The 27,374-nt window shown below is 41.8% G+C and overlaps 1 protein-coding gene across 9 annotated transcripts in view; it reads left to right on the forward strand.

Annotated features, from left to right (window-relative positions):
• The window catches only part of AFDN (afadin, adherens junction formation factor), a 350,456-nt gene that overhangs the window by 67,512 nt on the left and 255,570 nt on the right, over positions 1 to 27,374 (forward strand). For all 9 annotated transcript variants that reach the window (XM_033938337.1, XM_033938335.1, XM_033938342.1 and 6 more), the window contains exon 4: positions 24,926 to 25,089. In XM_033938337.1, the coding sequence (XP_033794228.1) occupies positions 24,926 to 25,089 (164 nt within the window). The remainder of the gene's footprint in view (positions 1 to 24,925; positions 25,090 to 27,374) is intronic.

Below are 27,374 nucleotides of genomic sequence, written 5' to 3' on the forward strand. Positions count from 1 at the left end.
AGGCTCTGGTAGCGGACCCACCCTTCACTGTTTTCCACCATGACAAGGTAGTACTCCGCACACATCCAAAGTTCCTGCCTAAAGTAGTGTCTGATTTTCACCTCAATCAGTCCATCGTCTTGCCTGTGTTTTTTCCCAAGCCCCACTCTCACCCCGGAGAGGTGGCACTTCACACTCTTGACTCTAAGAGAGCGTTGGCCTTTTACCTCCAAAGCACTCAACCACACCGGAAAGTCCCACAATTTTTTTTTGTCCTTCAACCCAAACCGGTTAGGCCACCCAGTTTCCAAGCGCACCTTGTCCAACTGGTTGGCCGATTGCATCACCTTTTGCTACGCTCAGGCTGGTCTCGCGCTGCATGGTCGAGTAACGGGACACAAGGTCCGAGCGATGGCAGCCTCCGTAGCGTTCCTCAGGTCCACACCTATTGAGGAAATCTGCAAGGCTGCCACGTGGTCTTCGGTTCATACCTTCTCCTCCCACTACTGTCTGGACTCACTGTCCAGAAGCGATGGCCGTTTCGGCCAATCGGTATTGCGAAATCTATTTGCTTAAATTGCCAACTTCCCTCCATCCCTTTTCAGTTAGCTTGGAGGTCACCCACATATGAGAATATCATGCCTGCTTGTCCTGGGATAAAGCACAGTTACTTACCGTAACAGGTGTTATCCAGGGACAGCAGGCATATATTCTCACAACCCGCCCACCTCCCCGAGGTTGGCTTCTTTGCTAGTAAGTGAACTGGAGACCACGAGGGGATGCACCCCCTAGTGGAGCAAGAAGGCACACATGCGTGGAGCAGCAGAGCAAACTTAAATCTTCAATCAAGTTTGCTTGAAAATGCTTCCGCATCGGGGCTCCGTAGATGACGTCACCCACATGTGAGAATATATGCCTGCTGTCCCTGGATAACACCTGTTACGGTAAGTAACTGCTTTCCTGCAGATTTACTGCGGTGATACAGTTTACCATGGTAAATGGTCCTTGTGTCATTCTCTACCGCCGGAGGGAGGCACAGCATGGAGGGAGGGAGACAGCAAAGGTAGGGGGGGGGGTGATTTTATTTTCAATTTAGTGATTGAATTGTGTCAATTTTGAAAATGTTCATCTGCTGTCTATTTTGCACTGTTCAGGAAGTTTGCATTTGTTTCTTTTTCTCTGAGGGTTGCACTGCATGCAGAGTCTTGAATCTTAAGTTTTTGTTTGTATATATTAGTACTTTTAGTTTGTGATCTCTTATTTGTATGGGGGGTGTTTTATTTATTTATTTATGTTCTTTTTACAAGTTGAGAATACATCACTTGAAAAGAAATATAATCTAGTAAAGAAAATATTCAACATAATGTAACACACAATATAACAATGAGTAAAGTCTACATTAGAGAGAGGAGAGATCAATCACATCCAAGGGAAGTTGGGTTCAAGAAATTCTAAATTAAATCTAATTACAGAGCACAGTTGGAATCAATTATATGGCCTGGTTAGCAATTTTGACGGAAGTCTCTGAAGCTCTCATAGTTGCTTTACCTTCAAGAAAAAATTGTAACTGATCAGATTCATAAAAAATACATCTATTAGCCTGATATGTAAGGCAACATTTACAGGGGAAACGTAACTGAAAAGGTTGCTCCTAAATTTAGAACAGACTGACGATAAGCCAGGAATTTCTTACACCTGGCTTGTGTCCATTTTGATACATCAGGAAAAATTGAAATTTTGAATCCATGAAATTCAACATTATCGGTCCTGTAGAATAGGTGAAGAATTGCTTCTTTATCTTGAAGAAAAACAAAAGTTACTAGTAAAGTGGCTCTAGTCATACTTTTTACCTGAGACGACTCCAACATTCCAGTAAGATCAAGTTCTGGATGTTTGTCCACTTTCTCTTTATCCTCTTTAGGCACATTTAGGTAATATAACTTTTGTAGTGGTGGCATATTATTTTCTGGATATTTTAGAACAGCAGTTAGAAATGAATGAAATCCCTAGAGGACTGAAATCTAGAGACAGGAAAATTTAAGAAGTCTTAAATTTAAATTTCTATTTGCGTTCTCCAGGTTTTCAATTTTTCTAGTAAGTAAATTTTTGTCTTTCAATTGGACATTAGTGTATAGGGGTTATCTGTTCTGGTAGGCATGAATGTTGAGAAGCATACAGTGTGCTTTGTGTAGTTTAATTGTGGTTAACAATTATGTGTTAAGATTATATTGTGTGTGTATATATGAAAAATTAATGGAAAAAATGGTGTTATGGGGATGGGGTCTGGCCCAAGACTTAGTCTGTGTTTTGGATTTTGGCCCCTTAATGTGATTGAGTTTGACTCCCCTGGTTTAGAGAATGACATGGGGACAAATTTGTCACTGTCCCTACAAGAACTTAATTTCCCCATTCCATCCCCGTGAGTTTTGTCGCTATCCCTGTCCCTGCCCCATTCCTGTAAGCTCAGCCTTAACTGCACAAGCCTTAAACACAGAAACATAGAAGATGACGGCAGAAAAGGGCCATAGCCCATCAAGTCTGCCCACTCTATTAACCCTCCCCTAACTACCCTCCAAGGGGTCACACTCTGATGGCATCACCTCTACACTACCCTCGTAGAGATCCTACGTGGGCATCCTACTGTTTCTTAAAATCTTGTACGCTGCTGGCCATGATCACCTGCACAGGGAGGCTGTTCCAGTGGTCAACCACTCTTTCTGTGAAGAAATACTTCTTGGTGTCTCCATGAAATTTCCCACCCCTGATTTTCAGCGGATGCCCTCTTGTGGCCGAGGGTCCTTTGAAAAGAAAACATCATCTTCCACCTCGATACGACCAGTGATATACTTAAATGTCTCAATCATGTCTCCCCTCTCCCTACGTTCTTCGAGAGAGTATAGCCGCAATTTGTTCAGCCTATCCTCGTACGAGAGATCCTTGAGCCCCAAGATCATCCTGGTGGCCATTCGCTGAACCGACTCAACTCTCAGCACATCTTTACGGTAGTGTGGCCTCCAGAATTGCACACAGTACTCCAGATGAGGTCTCACCATGGTTCTGTACAATGGTATTATGACCTCCGGCTTCCGGCTAACAAAACTTCTACGGATACAACCCAGCATTTGTCTAGCCTTGGATGAAGCCTTCTCCACTTGAATGACAGTTTTCATTTCTTCACTAATGATCACCCCTAAATCCCATTCTGCTGCAGTCCTAGCCAAGGTCTTGCCATTCAGTGTGTACGTTCTGCACGGATTATTGTTGCCAAGGTGCATGACCTTACATTTTTTCGCGTTGAAGCCCAGCTGCCAGGTCGTGGACCAATGTTCCAGTAAAATCAGGTCTTGCTTCATGCTGTCGGACAAATCACTTTTACTTACAGTGTTACATAATTTGGCATCGTCGGCGAATAATGCTATTTTACCTTGAATCCCCTGAGTTGGGTCTCCTATGAATATGTCGAAAAGGATCGGACCCAGGACCGAGCCCTGCGGCACTCCACTGGTTATCCTTGACGTTTTAGAGAGGGTACCGTTAACTAACACCCTCTGAAGTCTACCACTTAGCCAGTCATTGACCCATGCAGTTAATGTTACACCTAAACCCATTGATTTTATCTTGCTCAACAATCTACGGTGGGGAACGCTATCAAAAGCTTTACTGAAGTCCAAGTACACAATGTCCAGGGACTCTCCCAAGTCCAGCTTTCTAGTTACCCAGTTGAAGAAGCTGATAAGATTGGATTGGCATGATCTACCCTTGGTGAAACCATGTTGGTGAGGATTGCGTAGATTCTCCTCGTTCAGGATCGTGTCTAATTTGCGTTTGATTAGTGTTTCCATGATCTTACACACAATCGAAGTGAGACTCACTGGTCTGTAATTCGCAGCCTCTGCCCTGCAACCCTTTTTGTGCAGAGTAACGACGTTAGCTGTTTTCCAGTCCAAGGGGGACTCTTCCCATACTCAGGGAGAGATTGAAGAGTACGGCTAACGGTTCTGCTAGGACGTCACACAGGTCTCTGAGTACCCTGGGGTGCAGATTGTCCGGTTCCATGGCTTTGTTCACTTTGAGTTTTGATAGCTCGCTGTAGACGTCACCGGGTGTAACCTTGAAGTTCTGGAAAAGGTCATCAGAGTTTTGCTTCTCCTCCAACTGTGGGCCGGACCCCGGTGCCTCGCAGGTGAAGACTGAGCAAAGTACTCATTTAGTAGTTCGGCTTTGTCTGTGTCTGATTCCGCATACTTCCCGTCAGGTTTTCTAAGCCTTGAACACTTAAGATTTTAAAGTGTTTGCGGCTTGTGCAAATAAGGATGGAGTTTGCCAGAATGGGGCGGTGACAGGATGGGAAAATGAGTTCCTGCGGGGATGGGGAAAAATTTGTCCCAGTGTCATTCTCTAGTTCAGTTCTTATATTCCTCTGCGTCTCAGAGTTATGAAGAAGGCCAAGGGGGCTTAAAGTAGTCATCCTGGTAAAGATGCACAGATTTGTAAACCTTTTGGGCAAGAATATATTTCGGATCATTCTTTTCTGCCCATATACAGTAGTGACTCATCAGCTTTACATGATCCAGTACAGGTATTTTTGTCTAGCGTTTTAGCCAAGTATGGTTTCTTATAAGAATGGGGTATGATGTAGGGGTTTTTGGTTTGTTTGTTTTTTTTTTTTTTTAATTTCTGTCCAATTTTTTTTTGATTTCGCCGTTGCTGCCAGGTACCTAGCTTAGTTGTGTGTCTAGATTATCTGAGAATTAGAGAGTGACATGGGGCCAACTTTTTTCCCGTCCCTGCAGGAACTTAAAGTTCCCCCTCCCATTCCCATGAGTTTTGGCCCTGCCCCAAACCTGTAAACTTCTGCCTTAACCGTACAAGCCTTTAACAGTTATGATTTTAAAGTGTTTGAGTCTTGTGCAGATGAAGACAGATCTTGTAAGAATGGGGCAGGGACAGGAAAAGAACTTGCCAGGATGGGAAAATTGAGTTCCCTCAGGGACAGGGAAAAATTTGTCCCCATGTCATTCTCTAGTGAGAATATCGTCTTCACTCTAGGTTGGCAGATTCTTCCTGCACAGGAAATTCATTCGTTAGAGAGAAAGCAAAAGACAATGGCTACGGTAAAAACAGAGCTCTTCCCTTTACCATATTTTTACTGTTTCTTTTCTTACTGGTTAATCCTCTAGGCCAGGGGTAGGCAATTCTGGTCCTCGAGAGCCGGAGCCAGGTCGGGTTTTCAGGATATCCACAATGAATATGTATGAGATGGATTTGCATGCACTGCCTCCTTGAGATGCAAATCTATCTCATGCATATTTATGGTGGAGATCCTGAAAACCTGACTTGGCTCCGACTCTCGAGGACTGGAATTGCCTACTCCTGCTCTAGGCACACCAGGTCTCATCAGTACTGCAGAGGCTTTCATTACCATAAGAGGATCTTTTATGCTTTGCTTTCATTTCCTTACCAATGAGGAAATAGTTCTTCCGACATTGTATCCCAAACTTCATGATTCCTACATTGTATCCCGGTCAAAAAAGACTTCTACATTCTGGGCTATAAGCAGGCTTGTGCTTATGATTTAGAAAAAAAAGTGAATCAGTCCGGATATGCATGAACCCAAACAGAATTAGAGTACCAGGTACCAAACCATGCAGTTCTTTTATGAACAAACCTGTGTTCTCTGAAAACAGTTCTCATCAGATCAGTCAGTGCAGCTTCTTTGGCTCTCCTAAAGTCTGCTTTGCTGGATACCATTTGTAAAGCAGAAACTTGAACCTCCACTTCATGCCCCGCTTATCTCATATTACTGCTTGGACCAGTCTACGGTAAAGTATAGTGCCTTTGATCATGTTGTGCTGGCCTGTCTATCTGTATGATGTGACAAATCTAGCACTGTTGTTTTTGGTGTGGGCTGCTTCTAAATACAAGTTGATGCACAGACATGAGTAGCCCTGAGCCTGGGAGTCACCTATTTGTATGTCAGACTTTGTGTATGTGAACCCCCCCCCAAAAAAAAAAAAAAAAAAAAAATTCTCAGTAGACTGCAGAATTGATCAGGCACACAGTGTTTCCCATTTCTTAAAGCTGCTGTGATTCTTGACCATTGGAATTAACCAAGGAGACAGCTATATGCAAGAAAGATCATGCATGATCAGAACTATACACATACACTTAAGTTCTGAGATGTGTGAGAGCTGGGATGTTCTAAACTAAACTAAACCTTAAGTTTATATACTGCATCATCTCCACGGATGTGGAGCTTGGCAAGGTTTACAAGAACTTAAAATATAGGAAGAGAAGGAAAAAAAAAAGTTTACATGAACTTATATATAGAAGAGAAGAGTAAGGGGTGATAGAATTACATTTTAGTGAAAAGCCAGGTTTTCAGTTACTTGCGGAATAATTGGAGGGAGGCCAGGTTCTGCAGCAGGGTAGTAAGGTCGTTCCAAAGACCTGTGATTCTGAAGAGAAGGGATTTTCCCAGTTTGCCTGCATAGCGAATACCATGTAGAGAAGGGAAGGATAGTTTATACCTTTGGGCGGGTCTGGTAGAGTCAGGACTCGAGGAGTTATAATATAGTGGGATTAAGAGAGGAAGGATGCCGTGAATGATCTTAAAAGCCAGGCAGGAGCATTTGAAATGGATTCTGGAAATCACTGGGAGCCAGTGAAGTTTGGCTAGGAGTGGGGGAGACATGGTCAGACTTGCGTTTTGCAAAGATCAACTTGGCTGCAGTATTCTGGATTAGCTGGAGTCTTTGAAAACTTTTTTTTGATAGGCTTAAGTAGATGGCATTGCAGTAGTCTAGTTTAGAAAGGATGATGGATTGGACAAGGATGGCGAAATGTTGTTGGCGAAAATAGGATCTTACTTTCCTCAGCATGTGGAGGCTGAAAAAGCATAATTTAGCCAAGAAGTTGAGGTGGTCATTGAGGGAGAGAGAAGAATCGATAATGATGCCAAGGACCTTGCTTGAGAACTCAAGCTGCATGCAGCGCCTGAGGGTAGTGCGAAGAGGGTGGGCAGGTTTTCTAATTTTGGGCCGAGCCAGAGTAATTTTGTTTTTGATTCATTCAATTTCATCTGAACTGAAAAGGACCAGGAATGGAGTCTCATTATGCAAGCTGTAATGTTCTCGTGGAGGTTGGTGAGGTTCTGGTCTGTCTCAAGGAGGACAAGGATGTCATCAGCGTATGTGTAGATGGTTTCATGGGGGGATAATTGGAGGAGTTTCAGGGAGGACATATAGATGTTAAAGAGAATAGGGGATAGGGGTAATCCCTGAGGGACACCGCAAGATGGTGTCCAAGGAACGGACATGGTGCCATTTGTGTTGACAGTGTAGGAGCGAGAGCGTAGGAAGTTTGAGAACCACTTTAGGACGGTGGAGTCAATTCCTATCTTGGAAAGTTGATAAAGTAGTATGTCGTGGTGGACAACATCGAAAGCTGCAGAGAGATCGAATGGATCAGGGGTGTGGCAGCAGTGGAAGGAGAGGCATTGGTAAGGAAAACATGCCTCACTGAATTATTTCCAAATCATCTACATTTGTGCCTGCCCATATTTTGTTTGCTTGTGTCAGTATATATGGTGGCATGCAGCTTACCTGAGATATGTAAACACCATATATACTGACACAAGCAAACAAAATATGGGCAGGCACAAATGTAGATGATTTGGAAATAATTCAGTGAGGCATGTTTTCCTTACCAATGCCTCTCCTTCCACTGCTGCCACACCCCTGATCCTGCTAGACTGGCTTTTAGTGAGTCAGATGTGTGTTAATTTTCTATATTGTAATATTTGCTGTAAAACTTATTGATTGAATCATATAGCTTTTTAATTGGTTGCTATTTGCGGTGACAGCTAGTTATTAACTATAGTATGTAGGATCACATCCTGATTAGATTTGACTTTATATACCACTTATTACAGTAAGTAAACTATTAAAGAGGTTCAAGGAAACAAAATTCAAACAAGTAATTCATTCAATACAATTTGCTCTAAAATAAGTGGTGAGGCACAGTAATATATATTGCTGTGGGGCAGTGGCACCCTGTGGTAACACTGAAAGCTATCCTTTGAAGTTGTTGGGTTTAAAAAAAAAAAATTATTTTAATTTATCTGGCCATTAAATATTGATATATTTAATTATATTTTGTTTTCTCACACCAATGCAGTGTCTTGATACAGCAACCCCTCTCACCTCCCAGTTTTAGAAAACCTGATTTAGAATGCACCCCCCCCCTTACTGTTTCTCTGAGGAGCTAGAGAATTTGCCTAGTGAATTTTCAGGGTCAACAACCATAATACTTTGCCCAGGATTTTCAGAGTAAATGTATTTCTGTGCTTGTCTTCAATGTTTATTTTCTTGAAGCTACCCAACCTGGACATCCTAACTTCTGTAAACTTCTATTTAAAATATTGTCTGAATAGTAAAGTGGTGCACAATGTGAATATAATCCTAAATATGTACTTGTATATTAGTTATTTGTCATTCCGATATGCGGTGGCGGCCAAACAAATCAAATGATGCTAGGAATTATTAGAAAAGTGATCATAGATAAGATTAAGAAAGTTATAATGCCTTTGCATCCCCCACATGGTAGGGCCTCACCTTGAGTAATGTATTCAATTCTAGTTGCTGTATGTCAATAAAGATATAGTGGAATTAGAAACGGTTCAAAGCATAAGTACTAAATATGAAAGTGTTATTGCTGAAAAACATAATTCTACTACTTCATTCCACAGAATATGGAGTCCTGTCCAATCTTATTGCATTTTGGATTGTTGACATACATAATAACATAGTAGATGATGTAAGCATTTAGTGATGCTCATTGGGAACTTTTCATGCACATTTTCAGCTAAATTGTATGTACTGGCCTTACTATATATGTTTGACACGAGGCACTAGTTGGTTTTTAATCAAATACTCTTTTACTGTATATCATCTGTGATACGTTCAACTAGATGGTTTCATGTCTTAGTTAACTTTTGTATACTTACGTATTTATATATTTCCTGTGATTCATTGTATATTTCTAGTGATTATTTGTAGAGTTTGTATATCTTGAAAATTAATAAAATATTTGAAAAGAAAAAAAAAGAAGAAACGGTTCAAAGAAGAATGACTAAGTTGATAAAGGGGATGAAACTCTTCTTGTATGGGAAAAGACTAAAGAGATTAGGGCTCTTAAGCTAGGAAAAGAGACAGCTGAGGGAAGATATGATTGGTCTACAAAATCCTGATGTAGAGCAGGTAACAAATGAATCTTTTTTTTTTTTTTTTACTCCCATCAAAACTTTCAGAAACTAGGGGGAACACTTGATGAAGTTACTATCTGGGCCTCTTCCTTGAAAAGAGGAGACTGAGAGGGGACATGATTGAAACATTCAAGATAATGAAGGGAATAGACTTAGTAGATAAAGACGAGTTGTTCACCCTCTCCAAGGTAGAGAGAACGAGAGGGCACTCTCTAAAGTTAAAAGGGATAGATTCCGTACAAACGTATGGAGGTTCTTCTTCATCCAGAGAGTGGTAGAAAACTGGAACGCTCTTCCGGAGGCTGTTATAGGGGAAAACGCTCTCCAGGGATTCAAGGCAAAGTTAGATAAGTTCCTGCTGAACCAGAATGTGCACAGTTAAGGCTAGTCTCAGTTAGGGCACCGGTCTTTGACCTAAGGGCTGCCGCGTGAGCAGACTGCTGGGCACGATGGACCACTGGTCTGACCCAGCAGCGGCAATTCTTATGTTCTTATGGTTCGTTTACTTGATTTTGATTTAACCATCTGATATTTTGCGTGTAACCATTTGTATCTACTGTAGATAAATTATAATGATAAAATCACCAATGAAAAAACTGTTGGATTTTTACCACTGTAATTTTTATCATTGTATTTTCATATGTTAGTGTATAATATAATAAATTATCTCCAGAACATCTGTATCCACAGTTTTTTGTTTTTGTTTTCATCGGTGGATTGTTTTCACTGTGGATCATTGGATCTCACTGTTTTTCTTTGTAATGATAAAATCACAACATAATGAAAAATTTTCAGCAAAAAATGTAATTTACCCCCCCCCCCTTCATCTCTAGTTGAACTTAATCTCCAAAAATCTGCCTGCAAATTCAGGCTTTAAGCAACTTCTTGAACTACAGATAGATGGGTCAATCTGCCATTCCAGAAGGAGTTTGTACAGAGTAACAGAGCTCACTCTGAAGGATACATCTCTGCTAGGAAAGGCATTCCAAACAAATATTGCTGTGAAGAATGAAGTGATCTGCTAGTTTAAATTAACAGTAGCTTATATTCCAAGTACAAAGGAGTCCAAACGTAAACCAAGAACAGAACCTTTAATTTAATCCTGGCTTCTACATGTAGCCAGTGTAACATGCATAGTAATAAGGTAAATCAAAAAGTAAAAGCAAAATACATTTAACAGTTTTAATAGAAGTAACTGAGCAATTGAACATATCACTTTTCCACATAGTCCTCATGCAAGACGATGCATTTGTTATATTCAACTAGTTTCTGCATTCCTGCAGAGAAGTTTTTCGGCTGCTCCTGAAGCCAGATGAACACTACTTCCTTTAATTTATCATGCTTTGTCTTTTGCTCTTTGGGTTGCAGTGATACACCCATGTCTAGTTGCCAGTGACAATTCAGAATACTCTGATCTTCATAGCATCTCAGGTACTGGGTCGCAACCTTCACACACTATTGCTTGTGCAGATCAGTAAGCTGTTTGGGGACCCAGTGTTCGCAGACTTTCCTGTATCCCAAGTCGTCATGCGTTATGGCAATGCAGATCCATAACCGATATCCAAATTTGTAGCCAATTGAGACACTGTTATCTGTCGGTCTTCTCTAATCAAGGTATCTTCCCTGTCAATTTGCTCTTGTGTGTACAATGTTGATGGGTGACCAGACCAACATTTGTCAGCTTTAAACTTTTTTTTAATTTTTTTTTTTTACCCACTCATAAACCTTTCATTGATGCATGGTGCTATATCCATACTGGTTCAATATCTGATGGTGAATTTCCACAGGTTTTACTTCTGCTCAAAGAGAACACTACTGCATGTTCTTCAATGGTGTAATCTTGCAATGGAGCGTCCATGTTTCTGACCTCGTGGCTGCCACACGACTAAAGGCCGAGCACTGCACTGTGTGTGGACAAACTATCCAACAGGCAGTGTTACAAGTACATAAGTTGCATTTCCCCAGCTCTGTTCTGGTTATTGCATAATTTAACAATTGCCTTTAATTTTTGATTCACCCTTGTATTACAATCTAGATATTTGTACTGAGTCAGTGATCTTTTTTTTTGTCTCAATTAGCACAAAATCCTGCAGTACACATCCTTGCTGAATATAAGAATGTTCTAAACAGGAAATGTGATCAGTTTTCACTGGCACAGTGTCATATTCAATATTGGTTCCAGGGGTCAAGTCACCTTAGTGACTATACATTTCCATTTGGCGTCTAGGATTTTTGTGTCCTTATTTGTTGAAGCCAGTATACCAAATGCTACTGATAGAGCAGAAACTTCTCACAGCACTGAATGTCTCCAAGTGCCTTAGAGCTGCACAGTGCAGAAATGCTTGCACTGGCCTCTGGTTCTCAAATATCACATGGCCAGCAAGAGTTATGCACGGTGCAGTTCAAACTCAACACTATGGTATGCAGGGAGAAGGACGTTCTTGCTGCAGTGATGACCAAAGTAGAGAGGAAGAAGTTTTCTCTCCACAGACGACACTGTATAAGAATTGGTGTATTGTAGAGCGATCTGAACCCATATTGAAAATTAGATAGTAATGTAAAATAGAAACATAGAAACATAGAAGATGACGGCAGAAAAGGGCCATAGCCCATCAAGTCTGCCCACTCTAATGACCCACCCCCCTTGATTTTACCCCCCTAGAGATCCCACATGGGTATCCCATTTCCTTTTAAAATCTGGCACGCTGCTGCTGGCCTCAATCACCTGAAGTGAAAGTTCATTCCAATGATTAACCACCCTTTCGGTGAAGAAGAACTTCTGGTGTCGCCATGAAATTTCCCACCCCTGATTTTCAGTGGATGCCCTCTTGTGGCCGAGGGACCTTTAAGAAAGAAAATATCATCCTCCACCTCAATACGGCCCGTGATATATTTAAACGTTTCTATCATGTCTCCTCTCTCTCTACGTTCCTCGAGTGAGTATAGCTGCAATTTATTCAGCCTTTCCTCATACGGGAGATCTTTGAGTCCTGAGACCATCCTGGTGGCCATTCGTTGAACCGACTCAATTCTCAGCACATCTTTTTGGTAATGTGGCCTTCAGAATTGTACACAATATTCCAGATGAGGCCTCACCATGGATCTATACAACGGCATTAAGGCTTCCGGCTGATAAAACTTCTACGGATACAACCCATCATTTGTCTTGCCTTTGATGAAGCCTTCTCCACTTGATTGGCAGTCTTCATGTCTTCGCTAATGATCACCCCCTAATCACGTTCTGCCTTGGTCCTAGCTAAGGTCTCACCATTTAGTGTGTAAGTTCTGCACGGATTCCTGCTGCCAAGGTGCATGACCTTACATTTTTTAGCATTGAAGCTTAGCTGCCAAGTCGAGGACTAATGTTCCAATAGAAGTAGGTCCTGCTTCATACTATCTGGCAAAGCGCTCTTACTTACTATGTTGCATAGTTTGGCGTCATCGGCGAATAATGTGATTTTACCCTGAAGCCCCCGAGTCAGATCTCCTACAAATATGTTGAAGAGGATCGGGCCCAAGACCGAGCCTTGCGGCACTCCACTGATCACCTCTGATGTTTCTGAAGGGGCACCGTTCACCACCACTCTCTGAAGTTTACCGTTTAGCCAATCATTGACCCATGCAGTTAATGTTTCTCCCAGTCCCATTGATTTCATCTTGTTCAATAGTCTGCAGTGTGGGACGCTATCAAAAGCTTTACTAAAGTCCAAGTACACGACGTCTAGGGACTCCCCCACATCCAGTTTCCTTGTTATCCAGTCAAAGAAACTAATTAGATTGGATTGGCAGGACCTGCCCTTGGTAAATCCATGTTGACGGGGATCCCTTAGATTCTTCTCGTCCAGGATCGTATCTAATTTATGCTTAATTAGTGTTTCCATGAGTTTACTCACTATGGATGTGAGACTCACCGGTCTGTAATTCTCAGCCTCTGTCCTGCAGCCCCATACTCAAGGAAAGATTGAAGAGCACGGATAACGGCTCTGGTAGGACATCACACAGCTCTCTAAGAATCCTGGGGTGTAGATTGTCTGGTCCCATGGCTTTGTTCACTTTGAGTCTTGATAGTTCACAGTAGACGCTGCTGGGAGTAAACTCAAAATTCCAGAACGGATCTTTATGAAGGTTAACAACCTTCTGCTGCCGCTGGTTTTTGCGGAAAGTGTGTTCCAATCTGCATCGGGCATATTGAAGTCCCCTAACAGTACTGTGTCCCCAAGCAAAGTGATGTTTTCAATGTCTTCGATTAATTCTATATCCTTGTCTTCCTGTTGTCTTGGAGGTCTGTATACCACACCAAGATACAGGCATTTTTTTGTTTCCTCTAGCCAGGTTCACCCAGAGGGATTCTCCGGTGTACTTGACATCTGTGATTATGGTAGTTTTGATGTCTTCTCTAGTGTATAGAGCTACCCCTCCTCCTAACTTGCCCACCCTGTCTCGACAAAGTAAGTTGCAACCCGGTATAACCATATCCCACCCGTGTGAGTCCGTGAACCAAGTCTCGGATATCGCCACTACGTCTAGGTCAGCGTTCATTATTTCCGTCTCTAAATCCAGAATTTTATTGCCCAAACTGTGTGCATTGACATACATAGCTCTCCATACTTTGTTTGCTAAGTCCCTGTACAGAGTTTCCCGCCTGAGTTAGTGTGACCCCCTAATGTATTGTTTTCAGTGTGTGCACTTACCTCGGACTCAGAATGGCGACTCACCTCCTCAAGATAGTTACTTACTGCTCCAGAGTATGAGTGGGTACCCTCCCCTAACTTACCTAGTTTAAAGCCCTTTGAATTAGGCGGGCTAGTTGACGTCCGAAGACGTTCTTACCTCTTCTGGTCAGGTGGAGTCCGTCTGGGCCCTGAAGTCCCTGCAGTACCTCTCCATGGTCTAGAAATCCAAAGTTCATCTCCTTGCACCATCCATGTAGCCACTCGTTAGTCCTCTGGATACGCTCCTCCCGGGCTCTACCCTGGCTTCTTACTGGGAGGATTGATGAGAAGACCACCTGCGCTCCCAACTGCCTCAGCTTCTCACCCAGGGCTCCAAAGTCTTTGGGTATGTTCTCCGGGGTGTTCCTGGCTGTGTCATTCATTCCGACGTGGATGAGAAGCATGGGGAAGTGATCCTGTGGTTTGAGAAGTCTATCCAGACAGGTGGTGACATCCCGGATTCTGGCTCGAGGCAGACAGCAACCTTCCTTGATTGTATATCCGGTCTGCAGATTGGTCCCTCAGTGCCCCTCAGCATGGAGTCCCCAATAACTACCACCCTGCGCTTTTTTGGGGGGAGCCGTTCAGTCGTCCCTGGAACTGGAGTCATGTGTTGGACATCTTCCTGTACCTCATTGGCAGTCCCTTCCTGTAAGATCTGGAATCTGTTCCTCAGGGTGATTTGTAAAACTGCCCTGTTTGAGAGAAAAGGAAGAAGAAGAAGAAACTGAGAAAGGGGGGGGGGGGTCTTCTGTGCTTGCCTGTGGAGGAGGTTACCAGCTGCCAGGAGTCGGCATCCCCAGCCATTTCCTGTACCCCAGTCATTGGTTTCAAAGCTGAGGGTTTGGTGTCACGAGGATGGACTTGTCCGGTGCCTGCTCGGAGATTCCTGGATGACAGCTCCTGGATGACTCCGTCGATGAAGGCCTCATCCTCTCTGATGCTTCTCAATTGTCTCACCTTCTCCCTTAGGGTCATCAGTTCCTGTAATATGTCTCCTTCCAGCTGTCCCACCTCCTCTGTCTGTGTAGAGACTGTAGTGTACTGCTGGGGGGGAGGGGGGGGATGGCCTCGGTCTGCAAAATGATCTAAATAGTCTGATAACTGAAGATTGATCAGCACTTCTAACAGTTTGTTAAACAAAGGGATTAAAGCTATTGATTGGTAGTTTGTAACTTCACTAATAGATTCTTTGGGTTCTTTTAACAATAGGAGTGACCATTATTTGACTTAATTCCTTTGGGAAGATATCTTTATCTAGGAGCAGTATAATCCATTCATAGAATTCTACTAAAAACTTTGAAGAAGCTTTGCATATGATTGCTGGACTTCAGCTATCTAATGGGCAATAAGACAGAATTCAGTGGAACCTTGGTTTATGAGCATAATTCGTTCCAGAAGCATGCTCATAAACCAAATTACTCGTATATCAAAGCGAGTTTCCCCATAGGAAGTAAGGGAAACTCGCTTGATTCATTCCCATCCCCCCACCCCCCGAGGCCAGTGGCACTGCTCCCCCCCATCCCCCGCAAACCGGCATCCCCTGCCAGCCTGAACAGAAGCCTTACCCCATCTGGAACCAGCACGCAGCCCCAGGACGTGCTGGTGAACGAAGATACTTCCTGTTGCCTGGGCTTTGAGCATTTGCGCATGCTCAAGGCCTTCTGGCTCTCACTCTCTCTGAGATTCTTGTTATCTCCAAGAATCTCAGAGAGAGCTGAGAGCCAGAAGGCCTTGAGCATGCGCAGATGCTCAAGGCCCTGCAATAGGAAAGATCTTCGTTCACTGGCATGTCCTGTGGGCTGCGTGTCGGTGCCAGATGGGGTAAGGCTTCTGTTCGGGCGGGCAGGGGTTGCCGGTTCGCGTTTGGGGAGGTAGGAGCAATGCTGATTCTCTGGTGGTGGGGGGGGGGGTGTGTGTGCTCGCAAATAGTCATGATTTGCGAGAATGTTTTGCTCATCTTGCAAAACACTCGCAAATCGCGTTATTCACAAACTGAGGTTTGACTGTACTTCTATTATAATCTTATGAAAGACGACCAATCTGGTTTGTTGAATGTGTTCCAGGACAAGTCTTCTAAACATGAATCATCCTATCTATTAGTTAAATTTTCAGACTAGCATAAATTAGGATTACAAGAGTCCCTGATATTGCATACTTTTGTTTTAAAATAATTAGCACATTCAGGGACGGAGGATTTTCATGTTGTAAGCAACAATATGAAGTAACACTTGTCAAGAGTAAACAGTTTTAACAATAACTTTGTCTTATCACAGTTGATCCAATTTAGGTAGAATAATATGCTCTGTTTTTCCTTTAGTAATTTTTTTATAATCACAGGCTAAATCTCTCCATTGTTTTTCAGCAGCGCTTTGTTGATCTTTATGCAATGCTTGCTCCAGTCTTCTTACTGAGCATTTTAATGTTAACAATTCCAAATTGAACCATTTATCTGATTTACATATATATTTTAATCATTTACGTTTATGGGGGCGATAAGAGTATTTCATGAGTTATTAAATTCTATTAATCTAATAGAACCCAAATAGAGCAGAGCTCCCACACCCTAGTACTGGAGAGAAAAGGTGATGGAGGGGGTTGAGAGAGAGGAGCAAGACCAAGTAATGGGGGTGGGGGCAGGGAGCTACTGGCTATATCAGTAAAAAGACATACATTAAAAAAAAAAAGTAAAATAGGACTGGGAGTTCCAGAAAAATGGTGTGGGATGGTTGTTCCTTGTGCACACAAGCGCCAATCTGAGAATGATTTATGGGGCTACCATACTTCTTCACGGAAAGGGTGGTTGATCGATGGAATGGTCTTCCATGTCAGGTAGTTGAGGCCAGTAACGCGCTCGACTTCAAGGGACGATGGGATAAACATGTGGGTTCGCTCCGGGGAAATGCTTAGAAGGAGGGTTCTTATTGAGGGAGGGTGCTTTGAGTGGACAGACTTGTTGGGCCGACGGCCCTTTTCTGCCGTCATACTCGGTTTCTATACACATATTTGAGGAAATACATATTTTTGCCAGTGGCGTGCAGGGGGTACATTACAGGGCCCATTTTACTCAGCTTTTCCCTTGGATATAGAATATCCTTACTACTGTATATACTTAAATATAAACAGATTTTTTTGGGGGGAAAAAAGAGCCCAACAATTGGGGGGGGGGGTCTTTGTTTATATGCGAGTCTATGCATGAGTATTTCTGTAACCAGTTTAAAAATATTAAAATTTAAACCTACCATGGGGCCTGGCTGTGGGGAATGGAGTTGCATATCAGGGCAGGCCTGACATGTGAGGCAGGCAGCTGATTCCTCCCGGCAACCGCGGAGGTCATCCGTGTACCGGGGCTGGCCAGAAGCAGTCTGTTTATAGCACTGCCACTGCTCACCGCTTCTGTTTGGGTAAGTGAGGGAGGGAGAGGGGTTGTACAGCGCTGTGTGTGTCTGGTAGTGCTATAGAAATAAGTAATAGTAGTAGTTAAGACTGGCTCTGCTGCTTCTGGTAATGGAAGGAGGGAATGGGTTGTCAGGACTGGCTCCGCTGTTTCAGGTAAGTGAGGGAGGGAGGGGTTTGGGCTCTGCTGGTAAGTGAGGGGGAGGAGGTGGCATTGGGACCGGCTCTGCTGCATTGGGTGAGGGGGGAGGGGGGATTGTCAGGACAGGCTCTGCTGCTTTGAGTAAGTGAGAGGAGGGGAATTGTCGGGACTGGCTCTGCTGCACCAGGTAAGTGAGGGGGGAGGAGGAGGGAAGTTGTCTGAGCCGGCTCTGCTGCATCAAGTAAGGGAGGGGGGTTGTTGCTTCAGGCTCTGCTGCATCTGGTAAGGTGAGGGGTTGTTGGGACTGGCTACTTCGGGGGAGGGAGGGGAAAGGGTTGTCAGGATCGGTTCCTTGCTTGCTTCGGGGCTGGAGGGAGAGAGGGGGATTGTTAGGTCTGGAGTAGAGAAAGACACGGAAAAAAAATTTGTCCCCGTGTCTGCCATGTCCCTGCGAACACGTTCCCCATCCCTGCGAGGTCAGTCTACGTCTCCGTCCCGTCCCTGCAAACCATCTGATCCCATATGCACAAGCCTCGAATAGTTTAAAACTGACTTAATAAAGTATAAAAAGAAACCATATTCTGTACAATTGTCATTTTATAAATCAGAGTTCTGGCTGCTGAACTAGAGGAAGAGATCTTCAGCTGGCAGGTCTTTTGTTTATAAATGTTTATCAACATAGCTACAATACTACTTTATACTAAAGCAGAAAAGAAATATAACTTTTTTTTTTCCTACCTTTTGTCTGGCTTCTGCTTTCCTCATCTTCTCGCTATTCTCTTCCTCCCATCCACTGTCTGCCTTCTCTCTGCCTCTTCCATATGGCATTTGCTCTATTTCTATGCCTTTATCAGAAATTGTCTGCCTCTCCCTTCCATCTCTCCCTCCCCTCTTCCATTGGTCTGGCACCCATCTTCCCTCCGCTCCCCCCATAGTCTGGCATCGCTGTTTTCTTCCCTTTCATCTCACTCTTTCTCCCAAATGGTTTTTAGCATCTCTCCTTCTTTCATCCCCTCAGATCTGGTATCTGTTTCCCCAATCCAGCATGTGCCCTTTTGGCTTATTGTTTTTTTTTTTTTTAAAATCCCCTCCTTACATCCAGTATGTGCTCCCCTCTCTCTCACCACTTCCATCCAGCGCCCTTTGCGCGGTCTAGCAGCCCCCTCCTGATCATCACGGTGCAGGCATCTCTTCTCCTTGGGGTATCTCCCTCCCTCCCTTCCCCTCACTTTCGTTGGTGATTTTCAGTTTTCTCTCCGAGTGGCCCAAGCCTTTTCACAATCGCATGCACGGTTGCTCTGAAACTTCTCCTCTGTGAGCCACCCAGGTGGAAACAAATTTGCGTTGGGAGAAGTTTCAGGGCAGCTGTGTGCGTGACTTGTATAAACTGAAAATCGCCAGTAAAGGTGAGGAGAAGGAGGAAAAGAAGTAGATGCTCTGACAAGGGGAAGAGATGCTCGGACCACTGGACTGCGCGATTGTGAGGGCTGCTGACTGAGAGGGGTGAGAAGTGAGGCAATGCACACAAGACACTTAACTGCGAGGACAAGGCCATTCACTGCTCCACGGGGCGGTGAATGGCCTTGTCCCAGTACCCATGGTAACCAGGATTTTTTCCTCCCCATTCTGGCAGGTTACCTGCGGCTAGCTGCGGGTAACAGTCACCATGTCATTATCTAATAAAACAATACACCTTTTTCTAAAATTGTATAAGATGTTAAAGGATCTGAAATGAACAGTACATCCAATAGATGACTTGCCTCATGAGTAGGGTCAGCAACATGCATAACAAGACCACTGCCCTGTAAAAATGCAGAGAATTCTTCAATCAGTGGAGCATTTAAATCCTTAAGATGTAAATGAATATCACCTACTAACAGCACATTTGTAGCTAATGTAGAATGATGTTCAAAAGTGTCTGCAACATCTGTACTGAACTAGCTATAATTGGAGGAGGCGAATAAAGTACAAGCTCAAACCCACAACTATTGTATACATAGCACACCATATATTCAACAAAGCATTCAATTCCTGAGGCAAGTAATCGTATGGGGAGCGACTTCCTATAAAGGATTGCTACCCCCCCTTATGGGGAAATAAAATGAATATGCTATTATCAGCATCCATCAACCAGGTCTTCACTAGACAGCAAAAAGCCAAAGCATGAGTTAAATCATGAATCAGATAACGTTTACCTCTCAAAGAGCAAACAGTGTTAATGGCAAAAATAAAAAACAAATTTTATGCTGCTTATTCCAGAAATCATTGGATTTTCCCAAGTCTATCTTAGTAATGGTTTATGGATTTCTTTTAAGAACTTGTCAAAACCTTTTTAAAACCCTGCACTGATTCTCTTTCACTACCACAGACCTGCTTGAAGGCATTAAATATTTATAAGCAGAAGGAGAACGCAAGTCTTTGCCTTAACAAATGTCTCTTCTTTTTTTTTTCCAAGAAAAAAATTCATACAAAAAAGGGGGGGAGGGTGTTCAGGTTTCTTGGTTTCTCTTACGCTTTATTTAAAATGAAAATTAATTTGGGGGAGGGGTTAATGGAATTCAGGCTGTCTAGGACGGTACCCCCAGCTCAGCTTCAACCTAGTTAACAAGAGGGTAGGCAGCAGAGACATGTTATTGATCTGCTCCACAATATTTATTGCTCAGGTTATTTTAATGTATGTAAAATGAGTTTACTATTATAGATTTTTTACTCTCTCAGTAGGACTTCAGAATTAAAACCATCTAATTAAATCCCTGTCAGTTGATTATCTCCTCTGAGCCAGGACAAAAGAGTGTTTTGGTTGTCCAGTAGTATATTATGAGATTGGGGGAAAGCATTCCCCCAAATTCCTTTGACCTGCAAAGTATGTCTTAATTGGTGATGGTGGGGGTATTTTTTTTTTTCCTCCAAATCTGGACAAGCAGCTATTAAACTTAGAAAATATTTTCAGGGAATCTTAAGAGGCATGCTGAAACAAGGAACCTAGGGAGTATGCTCATTTTGAGCATATAATTTACCCAATAATCCATAGGTCTGACCACACCCTGAGGTCTTTTGATTGTATGGATTATTGGCAGGAAATGTACTAAAAACAGGTCTTTCAAGTAACTTATGTGATATCTGGGTATACTAGTTTAACCACATCCAGTCTGAAACCTGCTAGACAAGCTTTAGATCATAGTTTTAGGCCAAATAGGAAGACTTCTGTCTTAGAAAAATTATATAATATTGAAAGATGCTGCAGATCTTGGATCAGTGCAACACGATAACTTCTTCTGATTGTCCAATGTAATCAGATAAAGTAGAGCATCATTTGCATACAGGGATCTTGTGATAATTCCTTTGTATGTGAAGCTGTGCATTGGAGCCTGTGCTTGAACCATCTTGGCCAAAAACTTAAAACAAATCAAAGGAAATAAAGGCGCTCCTAAATATCCCTCCTCATTTTTTTAAAATACAGAAACAATGGAATCTGTGCTGTTGGATTTTTATATAAGAACTTTAGAAGATGTGTAAATACCGTATTTTTTGCTCCATATCACGCACCCTAGATTTAGAGTATGAAAACCAGAAAAAAAAAATTCTAAACCAAATTGTGTACTAATATATACCAGGCTCTGCACCAGCCCCCCTAACTCCCTGCCAGGCTCTGCACCCTGTCTCCCCTTCCCTGCCAGGCTGTTCCTTTCATTTTTCATATACTCACAGCAGATATAAATTATCAAAACTGACACATTTTGATCACTAAATTGAAAATAAAATCATTTTTCTTACCTTTGTTGTCTGGTGATTTCACGAGTCTCCTTCCTTCCTTTCTTCACTTAGGCCCAACAATTGTCCCTTTCTATTTCCTCCCTCCCATGTCCTGAGTTCTTGCCTCCTCCCCCTCACTGCCTTCCAAGGCTTTATCCTTCCTGCTGCTCCGGATACTGTCTTCCTCCCTCCCTGCCGCGCTGATGAAGCCTGCCTACCCTCCGCCGATTCCTCCTCCTCTGGCCCGGGTCTGCCACCACTGCGCCGCCACTCAAAGAAGGGAAGGGCCAGTGTGCAGCGATTGCACGTCGCCGGCCCACAAGTCTTCGCCCAACGTCAGAACTGAGGGAAGGAGGGAAGAAGGCAGTATCTGGTGCGCACTCTGGCCCTTCCCTTCCTGGAGTTGCAGCACAGTGGCGGAAGGCAGGCGGACGGCAGTCAGCCTGTGTACCCCCGATCTGTGGGACATTTTGAAGAGGTACAACGGGTTGGTTGGGGGTGTTTAAAAAAAAAAAGTTACCTTCGCTTCATAAGACTCACCCAAATTTCCACTCAATTTTGGGTGGAAAAAAGTGCATCTTATGAAGCGAAAAATATGGTATTTATTTAAAAAACAAGGAGTGAAGGAAAAATATAGATAAAAAATACAACTACTCTTTACTAAAATAAGAACTTAAAATATCTGTACCGGTGATACTTTAAACATTTGTTTGAAGTCATAGCAAGATCCATACCATTATGTCAAAAATTTTATTTGTATCAAGAGCTGAAATTATCATTGGAATCTATTAAATAATTGAGCAGAATGTTATCTACGTTGATAGAGAAGAGTATGTATAGCAGTTGCAATTCTCTCTCTCTTTCATACATACATAAACAGAATGGGTGGGGACTTAGACAAATGGCCTTGTGCAGGGGTGTCAAAGTCCCTCCTCGAGGGCAACAATCCAGTTGGTTTTTCAGGATTTCCCCAATGAATATGCACGAGATCTATTTACATGCACTGCTTTTATTGTATGCTAATAGATCTCGTGCATATTCATTGAGGAAATCCTGAAAACCCGACTGGATTGTGGCCCTTGAGGAGGGACTTTGACACCCCTGGCCTAGTGGGTGAGACTATTCTGGTTCTTTGAAGCTTGGTCTTTTCATAGAGCATAAACCCTGTTATTGACAATCTTCTTCGTCTTTTTAATTTTTAAAATTTTTTGTGTCTTAATTTCCTTTCTATATTCAGTAGCACCATTCATTTCCCTAGTTTGACCTACAAAGCTCTCTTCACCCACAGCGGTCTTGAAATTTTTTAGTTCTAAATCTAATTTGATCTTTTTTTTTTTTCCAATAATTTTTTTGCTCCAGTTAATAATCAACAGCATGATGTCTAATGAACACTTGGTTTGATTATATTGCACTAGTTTTAGCCCTCGACTTACATGTAGGATTGACATAGATGAATATATACAACACTAGCTGATGCCCCGGCGTTGCACGGGTATTTAATTATAGCAATAACACTAAATGGATTCAAATAAAGATACTTTATAGTGGTGAATGAAATTATTTTTTTACAGCTTAATAAAAAGTACAATATTTAAATTATAATGTGAAATATTTGACAAAATGAATACAATACAACTAACGCAAAACGTGATTATAAACAACAATTTTAGTTTCACCTCCTGGAGCAAGAACATATAAATTCTTGGGTGAACCCACCCTTGAGCAAGCAACATAGAGTTGTGAGCCGCGAGACCCCCAGAACATATCACCCCAGGTAGTGAGGGATCTGCATACCAAGTTTCGTTCAAATCGGTCAAGCCGTTTTTGAATTACTGTGAGAAAGGCAGCTTTTAACATTTTTTCCATTGACATGAATGGGTGAAATCTGATTTTCTGTTTGTAGCTCCGCCCATGTGTGCAGGTGGGTCGCGAGACCCCCAGAACATATCACCCCAGGTAGTGAGGGATCTGTATACCAAGTTTCGTTCAAATCGGTCAAGCCGTTTTTGAATTACTGTGAGAATGGCAGCTTTTTACATTTTTTCCATTAACATGAATGGGTGAAATATGATTTTATGTTTGTAGCTCCGCTCTTGTGTGCAGGTGGGCCGCGAGACCCCCAGAACATATCACCCCAGGTAGTGAGGGATCTGCATACCAAGTTTCATTCAAATCGGTCAAGCCGTTTTTGAATTACTGTGAGAATGGCAGCTTTTTACATTTTTTCCATTGACATGAATGGGTGAAATCTGATTTTCTGTTTGTAGCTCCGCCCACGTGTGCAGGTGGGCCGCGAGACCCCCAGAACATATCACCCCAGGTAGTGAGGGATCTGCATACCAAGTTTCGTTCAAATCAGTCAAGCCGTTTTTGAATTATAGTGAGAATGGCAGCTCTTTTCCATGAATGGGTGAAATCTGATTTTCTGTTTGTAGCTCCACCCACGTGTGCAGGTGGGCTGCGATACCCCCAGAACATATCACCCCAGGTAGTGAGGGATCTGCATACCAAGTTTCGTTCAAATCGGTCAAGCCGTTTTTGAATTACTGTGAGAAAGGCAGCTTTTTACATTTTTTCCATTGACTTGAATGGGTGAAATCTGATTTTATGTTTGTAGCTCCGCCCACGTGTGCAGGTGGGCCGCGAGACCCCCAGAACATATCACCCCAGGTAGTGAGGGATCTGCATACCAAGTTTCGTTCAAATCGGTCAAGCCGTTTTTGAATTACTGTGAGAATGGCAGCTTTTTACATTTTTTCCATTGACATGAATGGGTGAAATCTGATTTTATGTTTGTAGCTCCGCCCACGTGTGCAGGTGGGCCGCGAGACCCCCAGAACATATCACCCCAGGTAGTGAGGGATCTGCATATCGTTCAAATCGGTCAAGCTATTTTTGCGTGATCGCGGCACATACACACACACACATACCTCCGATTTTATATATATATATATATATATATATATATATATATATATATATATATATATATATATATATATATATATATATATATATTTAAATCTCTGGATGAATGGTTTTGGTGAACCTTTATAAAACAAGCATAAAATACGTGTTCTTGAAAATTTTGTTTGGTCCCCTTTTATGCAGTAAGGTCCAAAATACCCTTTGCCAATTTGCTGCATCCTGATCTCTCCACTCAGTGATTCCAAAAAGTCATGACATATTTGCCTTCTAACTATATATGTCTACACACTTGTGTGGGTTTTTTTTTTTTTTTTTTGTATTTTTTTTATCTCCCTTTCCTTTGGTTTTGTCTCATTGGATGCAGGAGACTATGAATTGGAAATAAGAAACCAGATAGTGGCTAAATTGTAAATGGGTCGATGCAGTATTTACTTTATTAAAATCGTCATAATTTTAACTTTATGAACTTTCTATGAAAGGTTAAATGGTATCTGTACAGTGCCTTTTAATATATGAAACACATCTTAATAGGTAACTTTGATTTTTCTGATTCATCATTTTGACTTAACAGCAAAATAGATTGAAAATAAATCTAAAAGAGAATCCTTAGCCACTTGCCTTGGCTTTTTCCAGCATCTGTTTTTAGAAAATACCTGCACTTCAGATGCTTTGAAAAATTGTCTCCTTAAGTACTTTCAGGTAATTGGCAGAAATTGACACACTTTTTTTTTTTTACCTGATTTATTCTAGAAGGTTCAGAGTAATGGGCCAGAGAAGCAAGAAAAAGAGGGTGTGATTCAGAACTTCAAGCGCACACTATCCAAGAAAGAAAAAAAAGAAAAGAAGCGTCGAGACAAGGAAGCCTTGAAACAAACATCAGAGGATAACGAGAGACCTCTAAACAGAGAAGACATGTAAATATATTCCAGGCCTTCTTTTATAGAATTTAAACAAATCTTTTAAAAAATATCTTAGGACTAATCATTTTTTATATGATTGAAATAACCAAGGTTTAAATTTTCAGAACTCGGCAGTTTAAAGCTATTTCCCACTCTTGGTAACCCGAGACAATAAGAACATAATCATTATCCTAGGGCAGACCAGTGGTCTGTGAAGCCCAGCATCTTGTTTCCACAGTGGGCAATCCAGGTCACAAGTACCCTAAATAGTAGCAACCCTAAATAGTAGCAACAATCCATGCCCTCGCATCTCTCATTAGTAGTCTATGAACTTTTCCTGTAGGAGTTTGTTCAAACCTGTTTTAAACGCAGCTACACTAAACACTGTTACTGACAATGGCCTAGTAAGGGGGGTTGGGGTGGAAATGGACTACCCTGGACATTGTCCTCTTTGGGGCACCTGCGCCTCTCCTCCTCTACGCCCCCATGTACCTCTTGAAATGTTCAGCGGCGCGAGCAGCATCTCCCACGTGCCGCTCGTGCCAGCCTCGACTTCCTTCTGACATCACTTCAGATCATAGATGATTCTGCTCGCACCAGTGAACATTTAAAGTGGTGCGGGGAGAAGGGGGTACGCCACTAGTTACCACATCCTTTGGCAAAGAGCTCCAGAGCCGATTAAAAAAAAAAACAAAACAAAAAAAAACTGGTATTATGAAAGGATTGAAAAATGAAATGGGGAATATTCTAATACCTTTGGATTGGTCCATGAATACTGTGCACTGTAAATCATAACAGTAGTCTTCTGTATTTTCAGCAATAGCTAATACCCGCATGTAGACAATGTTTTTTAAGGGTACATCTGCAATAGTTCCTGTTTTAATGTCGTCAGGCACTACACAATATAAATCCCATGGTTTCACACACCGAACAACTTTACATTTTTATGTGTTTAAAATTCTGTGGATTCAAAAAATTTTGTTTATTTAATAGTCAATAAACGCAATCATATTATGTTTTTCAGTAACATCCATAGTGGATGTCTATTTAAATATCACACCTTAATGTTATTAGCACCATCCTATATCTTTTGTTAGTATTTTTGATATAAATAGCATTAATATAGTCGGTATCAAACAGGTGGCTAGTTGTTCTACATTGATCTGCTACATCATATCATATTACATTATTTGGGGCTTCAAAATTTCAAGTCATTTCACTTAACCATGTCCTGGTTTAAATACCTGCCATCAGTGTTGTGTCTTTTTCTCATGGCTGACTCTGGCACCAGAAGATTTTCAGGGAACACACAAAAAGTAAATTTTTTATTAACATCTAATGTTCATATTATATAACATTCACTATCAGGATCTCGCAATAACAGGTTTCCACCTGGAATGTTTTTAACAAAAATTCTGTATGTAAGTCAGTAGTTTAAACTTTGTGTTCATTATTTTTAGGATCTAACAATGTCTTGTCAGAGAGTCCTTAACAAATTTTAAAGGGAGTTGCCCACTTAAACACAACTCATCATTGTTTTTAAAGACTGAATTGCATCAGTCAGTAGTCCCTAACACATTTTATTTATTTATTTAATTTTTTTTTTTTTATAATTTTGAATACATTACAATATCCAATAATTCAAAAGAAAAAGGAAATCACATTAGATCTACACATAATCAAATCATACATACAAAGCTCCTTTCAAGCCCACATTAATGGGGAGCATATCTTACTATTCTAATAAAGTAAAGTTCAAGAAATACAAAGACTAATAATTCTTGGTTCATATTTAATGGACCCTGAATCATTCCTTAAACTGGGATATTATTTATATTAATTCTCCTCATGTTTCTCAGCACTGTGAAACAAATCTCATTTCTATTTCTTTTCTCTTGCAATTAAAAATTGTTGTAGTTGTATAGGATCCCAAAAACAATATTCAATATCTTGTAGCTTAATCAGACATTTACAGGGAAATTTCAGGTAAAAGGATGCATCCAGTGCCAACACTCTATCCTTCAATTTCAAAAATTATTTCCTTCTCAACTGAGTGGTTCTAGATACATCCGGAAAAATCCTAACCAAATCCCCACAAAATTTCATTAACCTGTTTTTAAAGTAAAGTCTCATTATCATCTTATCCATCTCGCTCATGCATGTTATTACCAGGGTGGACCGACTCTGAATCACATCCTGTGTATCTTCTAGGAATTTAGTCAAATTTACCTCTGATGTGGTCAGATGGTCCACCTCCTGGGCAGATTCAAGTTTTTTTAGAGGAATATAATAATTATTTA

Source organism: Geotrypetes seraphini, chromosome 3 (assembly GCF_902459505.1).
Source record: "Geotrypetes seraphini chromosome 3, aGeoSer1.1, whole genome shotgun sequence".
NCBI lineage: Eukaryota > Metazoa > Chordata > Amphibia > Gymnophiona > Dermophiidae > Geotrypetes > Geotrypetes seraphini.